Consider the following 13,399-nt stretch of genomic DNA (forward strand, 5'->3'; position numbering starts at 1 on the left):
CTCATCACTCCTGGCAGGTACTACCAAGCCAGACAGGTCTGTTAGGAAAGAGGCCAGACAAAAGGTGCATCCCCCTCCACGGGACACAGGGGTTGTGCAATAGGCTAACAACCTGTCCATTGAAAAAATAGTGCTATAGAAACCAGAACAAAGACACAAAACACTAAACATTGTCAGAGGCGAAAGTAGAGCTCCACAAAGGAGACTTATGAAGCTATGCAGGGAAAGTCGAACGAATCCTGTGAGGCCGACCACTCTACTTAAACCATTGATAAAGAAACACTTCCTTATTGAGAAAGTTTATCTTGAAGACGCTGAAACCTCGTCAGCACTTACTTCTCTAAAATTCCAATCCAAATGGGACTGCAAGAAATCTCCATTCTCCACCAACCGTTTCAATAAGTGTTCAACGGGTGATTACCGCCCCCCCCCCCAAACCCGTGTCTATGACGTCATGTAAAAGCTTTTATAACGGTAAGCTAATTAAAATTGTCACTGTGTGAGTTCGACAATGGCACAGACACGACCCTCACATCTGGCATTTTTATTGAAATCGTAACGTTAACATTAAAACTAGCAAATTATAAAAAAAATCTTTTATTAAAAAACAAAGCTTATACAAGGAAGAATTCCGCACACACACACACACACCTCTCAATAATGTAGAAGATGTTTCCCTTATTAAATATCAAACATGATAATCAACAACCAATATGTGTCCTCCTTTAGTCGCAAAGAACCAAATGAGATGAATGCCTGGCATTAGCTATGGTCGGAGCGATGTCGCCCACAAGCAGTTCTCTCCCCCCCCCCTCTTAATGCAGCAGATGTATCAAAAGAAAACAGATGTTATGGGACCACCTGCTACAACACCACCCTCGATCCTCATAAACGATAACAAGCTGGATGCCGTAGATGAATTCTGCTATCTGGGATCCACAATTCAAGATGACCTGTCTCTAGAAGAGGAGATAAAAAAAAACGCATAAGGAAGGCTGCCTCGACCTTCGCTAGACTCAGGTCAAGAGTTTGGGAAAGTCAGAAGCTCACTACAGTGACCAAAATGGAAGTCTACAAGGCATGAGTTTAGAGTACACTACTGTATGGTAATGAATCATGGACCACCTACGCAAAGCAAGAGAGAAAACTTAACTCATTCCATTTGCGATGTCTCTGTAGGGTCTTGAAAATCACTTGGAAAGAAAAAGTGTGCAATACTGAGATCCTTGCGCGATCAGGTATTCCCAGCATCTTTACAGCCCTAATACAATGCCGCTTGCGCTGGCTTGGACATGTTCGCCGGATGGAGGACAACCGCATCCCGAAAGTCATCCTCTACGGACAACTCGCGACTGGCTCAATAAAAACTGGTCGCCCCCACCTCCGTTACATAGTTGTGATAAAACGGGACCTCAAATCAGTGAACATCAATACTGACCATTGGGAAGACATAGCTCTTAACCGCAACAGATGGAGAGAGCCAGTGACCAAGAAAGCTATGGATAGTGAAAGAACATGGGCCTCAGCCCTGGAAGAAAAACGGACAATGCGAAAAATGACCAGCTCCTCTACCACCGAAGCAAAAGCCACCTTAACCTGCGATATTTGTGGACGGGAGTGTCTCTCCAAAATAGGGCTCCACAGCCACAAGAGGAAGTGCGCGAGATGATCCATAGTCGTTCTACGACTGAAGGAGGCCGATGAGTGTATCAAAAGGAACGGCAAGTGCCGATATAGTTTCAACTTGATCCGAGAAAGGTGTGTGAGAGAAATAGCATGTACAGTTATCTAAGGAGACCGAACATATTTGTAAATACTGAATGACAAATTTTCCTTCTTGGTATCAAACAAAATAATTAATTACCAGTAACAAAATTAATTTTATTTTTTGTTACTCAATGCCTTGTGATTAAACTTGATCCGAGAATGAGTGTTTGAGAAATAACTTGCACAAACTTTTTACCAGATAGATTGAATTGATATATAAGCTTAGGCCTATTCCATATGCTAGAACAAACTCGTACAAGTGCTCCTTCTTCCCTAGTGCCATTAGAGAATAGGCTATATATAGGTCTAGAATGGGTTGCCTGAATCAGCCAGGAAAACCAACGACTTTGCAGAGTTTAAGTCATGATATATATATTATAATATAATAATACATGCTATTTCTCCCACACCCCTCTCTCGGATCAAGTTGAAACTATATCGGCACTTGCCGTGCCTATTGATACATCTGCTGCATTAAGAGGGGGGGGGGGAGGGAACTGCTGTGTGGGCGACATCGCTCCGAGTCCGACCATATATTATATATAATTAACATGCATGACTAGACTGACACATGAAATGCGTAGGACGTTAAAATTATCTGTCTGTAATTTATAAGGAATGTAGAAAAAAAGAAAAAAAAATAATAATTTTGCTCATTAATATTCCACTACCTTCAATAACTTTATCGTTTGTTATTAGAAAATGTTATATTTGGTATAGAATTAAAGGGGAATGCATACTGCCTGGTCGTGCGGTTTGTGCGCTGGACTGTCGTTCGGATTTATCGATGGTCGAGGGTTAATTCAAATCCTGCCCGCTTCCATCCCCCGTCGTCCTGCGGGAGGTTTGGACTAGGAAGTAAACTATCTTCAACTCTGAAGGAACATCCGAAACATGTAAAACATTTTACAAACATTTTGAAATAACACAAAGTAAAGTTTATAAAATTAAACATTAATTTAATTTAATGAGGTCAAATCAACGATGGTATCGTCAAATAGGAGAGAAAAAGTTAATCAACTAATTGGTTAAGTTTTATTGATTCTTGAATTGTGTTGTCAAGTAAAAGAAATTATTGTGCAAAATTTCAGCTTGATCCGAAATTGGGTGTGAAAAAACTTTTTACAAGGTAGACAGAGTGAGTTCTTTTTACAAGGTAGACAGAGTGAGTTGATATAAGCTTTCGTAAATACAATTTAAAATAACGGTATAAAAAGTTATTCTTCAAGTACAGTGGATCGAGGGAGCACGAAGAAAGGGTCGTCCAAAAAACAAAAGCTGGTTGGGCAATGTTGACGAATGGACCGGCCTTTCTCTTGATATCCTGCTAAGAACAGCTGCTGACTGGGAAAATGGATTATTATAAAACAAACTGTCACAGTCATAAAGTACAAATGAGATGAGATAATAATTTATCTGTGAGTTCTATGACAGCAGAGTTATGAGAGCCGCATCATTTGCGAACTTTTTAAAGGAACAAAAATGAATGACAGATGGAAAAATACAAAGCATGGGTGTTTTACTCTGAGGATAATATGTGGTGTGGGCTAATCTTCATTGGCTTCATTTTTTTCAATTTGAATTCATTTTCAGTACTGTATTGAAATTTGAAAAATCAATGAAAAACCATCATGTGTAAGTAACAGTGTCGGGTGAGTTAAGGTGTTTGAGGACAGAATGTCAAATATAAAGAATAACCTCATTTAGGCCTACTCTTTTTTCCCTTTGTGTATAAACATGATGTTTATTAATTTTGTTTCATAAAGCACTAAAAGCTTCTTTTCTCTCTTGTAGGGCGTGAAACGTGTTGATTGAAAGTCGTAAGGCCAGCCTTCAAGCCCTATTTATTAGGCCTATAATCACACAGTAAAACCACTGGAGTTTCCGTGACCTATACCTCATCCCTGCTTAATTCTTTAAGAATGCGAGTTTATAATAAACCTTTGTAAATATAGAAAAGAGAGATCATATAATAATACTCACTGTTATTCGCCACGAAGGAAACATCCGGGTCGCTTTACTGTTGGTGTTATTTATGGTGGATGTTGTCATCGATAGAGAAACAAATCAACAAACAAGCTCTTAGATTCTTGATCTCTAGATATAATAACTCAGGTAAGCTAACTTAGAGAGAATATTATCTATATAGTCAAAGTAGAGGTAGAATAGCTCTACCAGAGACGAGTAGAGTACTCTAGTTTTACTACTGTCAGTACTCATAACTCAAGTCTCAAGTACTGAGAGTCACTGAGAGTGAGACTCAGACTGTCAGTCACAGTCAGTATCACTATCAGTTAGATTTAGCTGTTAGACTCAGTCAGTACTGTCAGTAGTCTCAGAGTCAGACTCATTGAGATGATTGACATTACAGATGTAATACAGTGATGATTACTGGTACTATCAAAAACTGTCACTCGCTGTTAGTGTTACTGTTACTTGTGTTAGACTAGTTAGAGTTAAGTCAAGTTAAAGTTAAGTGTGTGTGAAGTCAATTGAAGTTTGTGCAGACTCTGAGACTGTGGTCAGTGTAAATTAGAATTAGGATTACAGATTATCATTTATCATTATCAATATCATTATCATCTATTTAGTATAATTTAGTGATCTAGTTCTAGTATTCTAGTGTTACTAGAATTCTATCTAAAATCTAGATCTAGATAGACTATCTATTTCTATAAAGTAGCTAGATCTAGATCTATCTATTTCTATAAACTAGATAGATCTAGAATCTAGTCTAGAATCTAGAGATTTCTAGAATCTAGATCTACTATGAACTAGTGAATGTGAGTAGTGTAAAGTTAAAAAAATATCTAGATCTAGAGTAAGCTCTTATATTTGGGACTTACCATCAAATTCTCCTTTGCTGAACGCATCACTTTTTTTGTTTGCAATACATTTGTTTTTATGTTTGGAGCAAAAATCGATGTTTTGGGACTGCGCATGTCCAATTTTAGATAAATTCCGGTATTTTTGTTTGTTTTTTCAAAGCAGATGGCAGTTTTTTAGATTCTCGGTAACCATGTAGATCTATGTACAGCTAGATGTTATTGTTTTAATCTCCCCCGGCAATTCAAACCCATATAAGGAATGAGGGCTATATTATAAGCTTCCACTCATCTTTATAAAGACATTCCAATCACATTTATACTGTTAGCTGTTCACTTATCTACCTTCACTTATCCCTTAGTCTGTTAGACTGTTGATCTGTCAACCATCTTTCTTCATTCCCCTCTGTCCTTTGCCTTGGATAGAATTTCATTCACTGACAGGCCTGTCCATTCTTTGATGTTGTCTTTCCATTGCTTTCTCTGTCTTCTTCTTCTTCCTGGTACTGTTCCCTTAAGGAAGGTCTTTGCGAGCCCTGAGGACCTTGTGATGTAGTTCTATCCCTGCTAGGCCATCTATGTCATCTGCGAAGCACAAGTTAGTAATTCTTCTTCCTCCAATGCTTCATAACCCCCAAGAGCACATCTTCCAATATCCTTTCAAGGAAGATATTAAAAAGTGTTGGTGAAAGTATGCAGCCTTGTCTTACTCCAACTGTGGTTTTAAATCAGTCCCCAGTATTATTGTTGGTTGAAGTACACCGCACTGGTGGCCTCCTTGTAGAGGTTCTGGATAACTTTAAAGTTTTTATTTATAATGTACTTTTCCATTGTCAACCAGAGTGCCATATGTGATGCAGCAGTCACGTTAACAATTTATCATCATTAAAAACATTTTTGTCATAAACATCTATCTGAAATTTTTTGGCATTTACATCACATCCCTCTGAAATTTTTTAGCATTATAACATACCCCTTACATTCTTTGTAAAAAATGTTTTATATATTTGCAACTTCCTAGTTCAAACCTTCAAATCCTAATAACATCCCAGTTTGCACTTCCCAGAAGTCCATTCGCATTCAAAGTTGATGATGTTCAGAACACATCAGATGAATAATTGATTGAACTCATTAATGGAAATTTAGCTAAAATTGATTTTTCTCTTCAATGTCAGTAACACAATTCTGGATCTAATATCCTGTTCTGTCTGAGATCGTTTTACGCCTTTTTCTTCCACTAACAACAGCGTACTTTACAAACCATGAAGTCTAACTACAGAAGTAGTTATCTTATCTTATCTTATCTTATATAATACAGACGTTACTTCAAAAAAGAAGATGATTACGTCCTACGCGTCATGCATATTAACCAATGACTTAAATTCTGCCAAGTCACTGGTTTTCCTGGCTAGCTCAGGCAACCCATTCCATGCTCTAATAGCACTAGGGAAGAAGGAGTATTTGTACAAATTTGTCCTAGCATATGGGACGAGGAATGTGCCTTTATCTTTGTGTCTTTCAGAGTATTTTATTAAATTTTGTTTTTGTATTTGAAGATTATGGTTCAGTGTTTTATGTATGATTGCTTTGATGCAGAAGACCATATTAGTTAAGCTATTACATGCTACATGGTAATTCCAGGAAAAACAAACCAGCTCACCTTCGCATCAACTAACCCTTATGGTGTCCATGCTTTGCCATGCTTTCCAAATTGTCACATAAGTATGTGAGATGAATATGGTGAATGCACAATTAAAAAGTAAATAAATACAAGTCATAATGGTAAAATTTTTTTTTTTTTTTTTTATTAAATTTTAAGCAGAGATTTATTTTATATACAAAATAAAGCTTTCACTACGTTCAGTTTCTATGAATAGGCGGCATTCGTATCAGTTATATACATTTTGATTATCATTTTAAAAAATGAATAAAAGTTTAGTTATTTAGGTGTATGAACTAATAAAATTTACTGTTAAAGGGCACAGCTTATTGGAAAATGCATCAATGAGGCTATGGAACAAAAAAGGTTGAGAACTGCTGTTCTAATACTTATTGTATTATAACCTTCAAATAGTGGATAGCAAAGAAATTTTTATAGTTAAAAATATTGGTATATTATATGTTCATTGAAAAACAAATACAGAAATAAGAAAATTTTCAAAACTAAATGATGTAACTTGCATGATTAAGAAGTGTTGGAAGCAGCTGGAAAAAAAACTCACACTTACAATGCTGTAACATATTACCTTTTCTTGTTTTTGTGTTAGAGATAACTATAATAAAATTTTCAAGTGAAGTGCATTCCTTCAGAGTCTAACCGTATTATATCTTAGCCCAAACTACAAGATAATGTGGAGGTGGGTGAGGTTTGAACTCGGGACCATTGAGAGGTGGTAGTCCGGAGCACATACCACACCAGGCAGTTAGTCTAGATATAAACACTGGGTTTACAACATGAGAGGCTCTTCTTCCTTTGGGGAGGCCTAATTTTAAATAAGGTTTAATTTCAATGGAAAAAGTATTTAAAAAAAACGAGCTGAAAACATTACTAATAAAAACTACTTTTGTGTCTTTAGTTCTTCATTTCAGAGGTAATGTGTGTATATGTAAAGATTTAGTAATGTCAAAGATTTAGATCCTTAAAGACTTAAAAGACAATCAACTTTTTAACCACAACCTGTTCGTATTCGAAGATGAGCTACATCCTAGCCCAAACCTCCTGCTAGATGACGGGAGGGGGGGGGTGCAGTGGGCAGGGTTTGAATCCCTGACTATCGAGACACCCAATGACAGTCCAGTGCGCATCCTGGCCAGGTGGAATAGAATGTAAAAGATGCTGTTGCTAATATTTGCTGAGTCTGTAAGAGCGCCTTATGTTTAGTGACATCTTTCTTTTTAATGCTCAATTTTTCTTTTAACTATACAAAAAAATATTCAGAACAAATCAAGTCTACTACCACATTGCAAAAACATTGCAGTTGGTATTAGATCTTAATCTAGATCTATTTTATTTTATTTACCAAAGTGGAGGGTTTAAACCAAAGAGTTATATATTTTTTTTTTTCATTTTTTTTAAAACTAATTATCCAACAAACTTTTTCTCAACTTCTACTCGAAAACAGCACTCACTACATTAGGAAATAGTTCAGCTGCTTTCAGTTACCATCATGAAAGTACTATTTTGACAGTCTCTCTATTGACAATGTTTGCAAGATCAACCATGCAATTTATGATAATAATTTTTTTTTGTACCTCCAGTGACATGAGTCAGAGATTTCAAAGGATTTTTTTACTAAAATAAATATAAAATTAGTTTCAACCTGTAGTCCAGTCCCAATTAAAAAATAAATGTGTGTCTTTGATAATGGCATTATATTTTTTGATTGATTTAGAGAGAAATGTCTTCTATACATTCCTTCACATATCCCTTAGTCTGTTGGACTGTTGGGGTACCACACAAGATATGTTGACTTTCTCCATGCCTTGGATAGAATATCTTTCAATGGCAGGCCCATCTATTATTTTATGTTGTCTTCCCATCGCTTTCTCTGTCTCTTTTTCTTTTTCCTTGTACTGAAAGAAGGTTTTGCTAGCTCTGAGGACCTTGTAATATAGCCATAGAGTTTTAGTTTGCGTTTTTTTTTAGAGCAGTTGGCAAGTCGTGGGATCCAATCACTGTGCTAATCCTGTCACTAATCTCTTCATTTGTGGTGCGGTCTTCGTACATATTTCTTTGCATTAATACTTTTTAATTTATAAGCACCATCAAACACTAATTTTTAGGTTATAAAGTTTGGATATATTTGTTTTACATTTTATAAAAAAATAGAGGTGTTAAATTTCAGGTTTAGTTTGAAGTTCTAGCTCTGTTGCTTGGCCACTTTCAAAAAGAAAATTGTGACCCAATTTTTTAAATTTTAAATTAACATTGATGATTTGCATTTCTCATTTCTATTTTAATGTATAGTCTATGCAGGTAAAGAAGATTTAATTACTGTGATGTTTTTACAACACATTGTGCTTTCATTATTTTTTTTTAACAACAGTATATATATAATTAAACTATTATTATTACCAAGACCATAGATAATGCCCAGGCTTTCATATGTTTGATCTTATTAACCATAGTCATTCATTGACTGAAGGAGGCCTACTATTATTCTTATTTATGTTAATGTACCAAGAGTGCATTTTCTGCCTAGTGATAATCAGTTTGTTCATAAATTATAATTGAAATACTGGAGGGATTTACTTTACACCAGGCTTAACTATAAAGTTTGTCAGGAATTGAAAATAATATTGGAGACACTGCAGGCTTTGTCAAGACTTTTATAGGATTTTTTTAAAATCTAAAACTGGATACATAGAAAGTATCATTCTAGCACATTTGCTTACTAGTAGTGAAAACATCACAAAATGTTGCATTCAATTTTACAGCTATCTCGATTTAGTTGACTAAATCAAATACTTAAATCATAACATTAAACGAAGAAAACTTAGACTTTTACATCCTAAATTTTATCAGGACAACAGAAGGAGCATCTCAATATTGTTGAATAAAAGAAGTTTGGAAATGTAGGACAAATTTTGAAACATTTTTTTTTTACCAAAATCACCGTTTTATTTGAGAGAGGAAGAGGAATGGAAGAAAATGTCACGTGATTAAAAGTAGGCAAAAAAAAAAAAAAAAACAATCTGTCTGCGCTGGAAAAAAAAGTTCTTCCATTGGTAAATGGACTTCATTGATCTTGGATCATTTTTACTGTGCGACAATGCAAAACTTGCTAACTTAGGACAAGGCAACGTTTCATCTAGAATCTAGACTGTTGCGCCGCTAAAACAAACTCAAAAAAAAAAAGAACCATCACATTCCACTGGGCACTCAGGAACTCATTCATGGCTCTGAAACCGTAAAACAGGGTAGTCGACCCCGTGACAACCTAAGGGAGAGAAGAACCAGCCCGAACGACAGTGTCTAGTGTAGTTTATCTTTTGTACTACGTATCGTGACTACGTACACTAGTATTTATCAATCATACTACGGATACTAGTATTTATCAATCATACTACGGATACTAGTATTTATCAATCATACTACGGATACTAGTATTTAGCAATCATACTACGGATACTAGTATTTATCAATCATACTACGGATACTAGTATTTATCAATCATACTACGGATACTAGTATTTATCAATCATACTACGGATACTAGTATTTATCAATCATACTATGGATACTAGTATTTATCAATCATACTACATATACTAGTATTTATCAGTCATACTACGGATACTAGTATTTATCAGTCATACTACGGATACTAGTATTTATCAATCATACTACAGATACTAGTATTTATCAATCATACTACATATACTAGTATTTATCAATCATACTACGGATACTAGTATTTATCAATCATACTACGGATACTAGTATTTATCAATCATACGGATACTAGTATTTATCAATCATACTATGTATACTAGTATTTATCAATCATACTACGGATACTAGTATTTATCAATCATACTACGGATACTAGTGTTTATGTCTACTTGTTGACACTATTTGTTGTACTACAGATACTAGTATTTCAATTTATTTACACTAAGGCCTATTAGGCCTATATTACGTTGCTTATTTTAATCCTAGGCGGGGTGAATGTAGTAAAATAGTTTATACTTATACAGATACTAGTATTTCAATTTATTTATACTAAGGCCTATTAGGCCTATATTACGATGCTTATTTTAATCCTAGGCGGGGTGAATGTAGTAAAATAGTTTATACTTATTCATGTTTGTGTGATGTCGTGAGAATGTGTTCACAATATTGATTTAATGTGTTATAGCCCAAGTATCTTTCGTCAGTTCATATGCCGTTCTAGCTTAACAAAGCCTTGTTTTAGGTTTCTCTACTGTGCTACACAAAGCTTGACTTTAGTTGTATCTCGCATCATACTACACTACACAAAGTATACACACAATGGACCTCATTCACCAATCGTAAACAAACAACATTTAGTTACGTGAACTTATTGATAAAACAACGAAAATAAAAACTGTCACGTGACAACCATCATGAATTAAACATGAGATCGTAAGTTATATAGAAGAGATAGAGCACCACGTGGCTAAATGTTGTTTGTTTACGATTGGTGAATGATGTCCATTGTACCTTTAGGCACACAAAACGGCGCATTACGTCATTTCCCCCTCAATGCCTTGTACCTCACCCCATCTTCACGCTCACTGCATGTGTCTAAGAGCTACGTACGGTCTCACATCAGGTTCTGGCTTATACCTCACAAGATGCGCACATAAAAGTCTCCTCTGGGATTTAATTTGAAACCTTTGGTTCAGAAGTTCGGGTTCTGTCACATTTCTCTGTTGACTGAAGATAGAACTTTACAAGAAAACTTGGAGACATCTTACCTTGAACAAAATATTGATCGAATTATTACTGTCCGTATCTAACAGTTCATCCGATACAATGTCAATGTTAAGTTCAATTAATATTTTGTATAAGCAACTTTTCAGCTGAAAACCAAAAACAGCTACATTGATCTTTTTGTTTTCTTGAACTCCAGATATTCTTACCTGACTGTCCATGAGGTCAGACGCCATTACCCAGGTAGACATTTCTTCTGTCACTGTGTTCTTTTGCATATCTTTTCTACGGCCTATCGATTCGTATAGAGCAAAATCTTTGAAATTGTATGTGTCTGTGTTTTATTATTTCTATTTGTCAAGCATTTATAATTTTCTTTGGCCACCACACAAGATATCTTTTAAATAAGAAAAAGGGCAGCGTGCTGGTTTATATCATGAACTGGGCAATGACTTGCTCTGTGGTCCAATGAACAAATGCCTCTACGCCGATGGGCAATGAGAAAAAAAACAACTCTTGTGTGACATTTATAGGACCTATATTCAAGGGGACCCCCACCATTTTAAGATCATAAATACTGATTATTGCATTTATTTATCATAATTGACAATTGTTGACGATTGATAATTGTTGATTCTTGAGATCAGGTTTAGAAATAACAAAACAAGTCAACTTTTTTCTCCCCCCCATTCTTAGGGCATATGATATCAATATAGGATGTTTCAATTATCCATATACACGAGAATCACTTTTGAAATTATAAATGGCCTCGACTCTGAATGTGCTTAAATTATATTGTCATATGCCTGGCAATAATATTTTGAGTTGCGTTTTTTTGTTTTGTTTTGTTTTGATGTTTATTTATACTTTATTTGTGTGTTAGTTGTTTTTTTTTTCTTCATTTGAAAAATCTAGAAAGCAATTATCCGTGTAAAAGTAAAAATTGCAATGGAAAAAAGTGGAGTGGAAAGGTAGGGTGGTTTATTCTTTTGAATTGTACTGACAAGTGAGACTGAAGAGTGTGCTTAGTTTGTGCCCTCCCTTACTGTAAAGAGCGAGGTGCTTAAACGGGGTGTAGATAGACCCCCAAATGTGAAGTGCAACGCGGTCCTTCTGTATAAACAACAGAGCTCAATTAGAGGTATGATTGGGTAGTGGCTAGTTTATAAAGGAAGGAGATGCTACCAAGGCGGACCATTTGAGGGTCATTTCATTTGAACAAAGTCTATACTGTAAATGTTTTACATGCTTCGGATGTTCCTTCAGAGTTGAAGATAATTACTTCCTAGTCCAAACCTCCCGCAGGACAACGGGGGATGGGAGCGGGCAGGGTTTGAACCCGGGACCATCGATAAATCTGAACGACAGTCCAGCGTGCAAACCGCACGACCAGGCCATCAAGAGTGGAGTGCGTGTGTCATAAGATGTATTTATAGCACGACTATTGCAATAATATATGTTAATATGAATAATAAAACAATTATAAAAAAAATAATACAATAAATGCACTGAGTACTTCTTACAGCAACTGGGCTTTTGCGCTAGTGATCTAAAAACTTAACAATTGAAACTAGTCAACAGACTTAGATATGACCCTTTTATCTGTACCAATACATCACATAAGAACATATGTCTATATACCATTCATACACTAGTCCTAACCAGGATCATATCAGCAACTAATTCTCTGGCTTCACATAGTATCCCCCTTGAAATAGAACCCTAGTTACAAACCAATTCCCATGCCCAACTCACAATAATAATCAAATAGTAACCCTTGCACACCCCTGCTCCCGACAATGCTTTTTGTTGATTGTCTTTTATGGAATAGGGATTTAGATTTATTACTTTATACTGTTTAAATGAAGAGTACGAATGTGGTTCATCATATTGTATAAGAGAATGAAGATAAGACTAGAACACTTGTTCGTTGACTCATTTCTAAATTGAAAAAAGATTCCTCCAAGATGTCAAAGTCTTAGAATCCTAAGGAAGAGTGCATCATTTCACGTGTCATGCAGACCCAGATGTGACCTATATATTTTGCCCCCCATGACGAACCGACAGTTTTTGTCTGCTGGGAATTTGTTCTCTTTCCGTCATCTTCGACGTTACTTTTTCCTTAGGTTAAACATATTCCGCGGTTTTAGTAACAATTCGATAAAAGGAAGCCACTTTCTGCCTTCATCGTAGTATCCCCATGGAAACAACCGTTAAGGGAAATGGCCAGGCTAACTGGGATGGAACACTTGACTCCAGTGGGATTTCACAGCACGTTCTAGCGAAAAAGAAGTTTGTCTATGGCAAACGTTTGTCTCCCTTTATGAAATAAATGTAGCTGCGTTACTCGGCGGCGCAGCTTTCGACTAATATGTAACCTAGGCCTATGTATCATAATAATGACATT

At 35.8% G+C, this 13,399-nt stretch overlaps 1 protein-coding gene across 5 annotated transcripts in view; it reads left to right on the plus strand.

The window, feature by feature from the left end:
* Positions 1 to 3,744: 3,744 nt before the first annotated feature.
* LOC106074472 (ras-related protein Rab-3) overlaps positions 3,745 to 13,399 on the plus strand; it is a 33,537-nt gene continuing 23,882 nt past the window's right edge. For 2 of the 5 annotated variants that reach the window (XM_056029339.1, XM_056029340.1), the window contains exon 1: positions 3,745 to 3,882. Coding sequence is in view for 3 of the 5 variants with exons in the window: in XM_056029338.1 (XP_055885313.1) it covers positions 11,212 to 11,235; positions 11,908 to 11,963 (80 nt within the window). In the remaining 2 variants the exon portion in view is untranslated. Of the gene's footprint in view, positions 3,883 to 11,191; positions 11,236 to 11,907; positions 11,964 to 13,399 lie in introns of all 5 variants that reach the window. The other 3 variants (XM_056029338.1, XM_056029337.1, XM_056029341.1) reach the window with 3 other exon arrangements.

The sequence above is a fragment of the Biomphalaria glabrata genome, chromosome 5 (assembly GCF_947242115.1).
Source record: "Biomphalaria glabrata chromosome 5, xgBioGlab47.1, whole genome shotgun sequence".
Lineage (NCBI taxonomy): Eukaryota > Metazoa > Mollusca > Gastropoda > Planorbidae > Biomphalaria > Biomphalaria glabrata.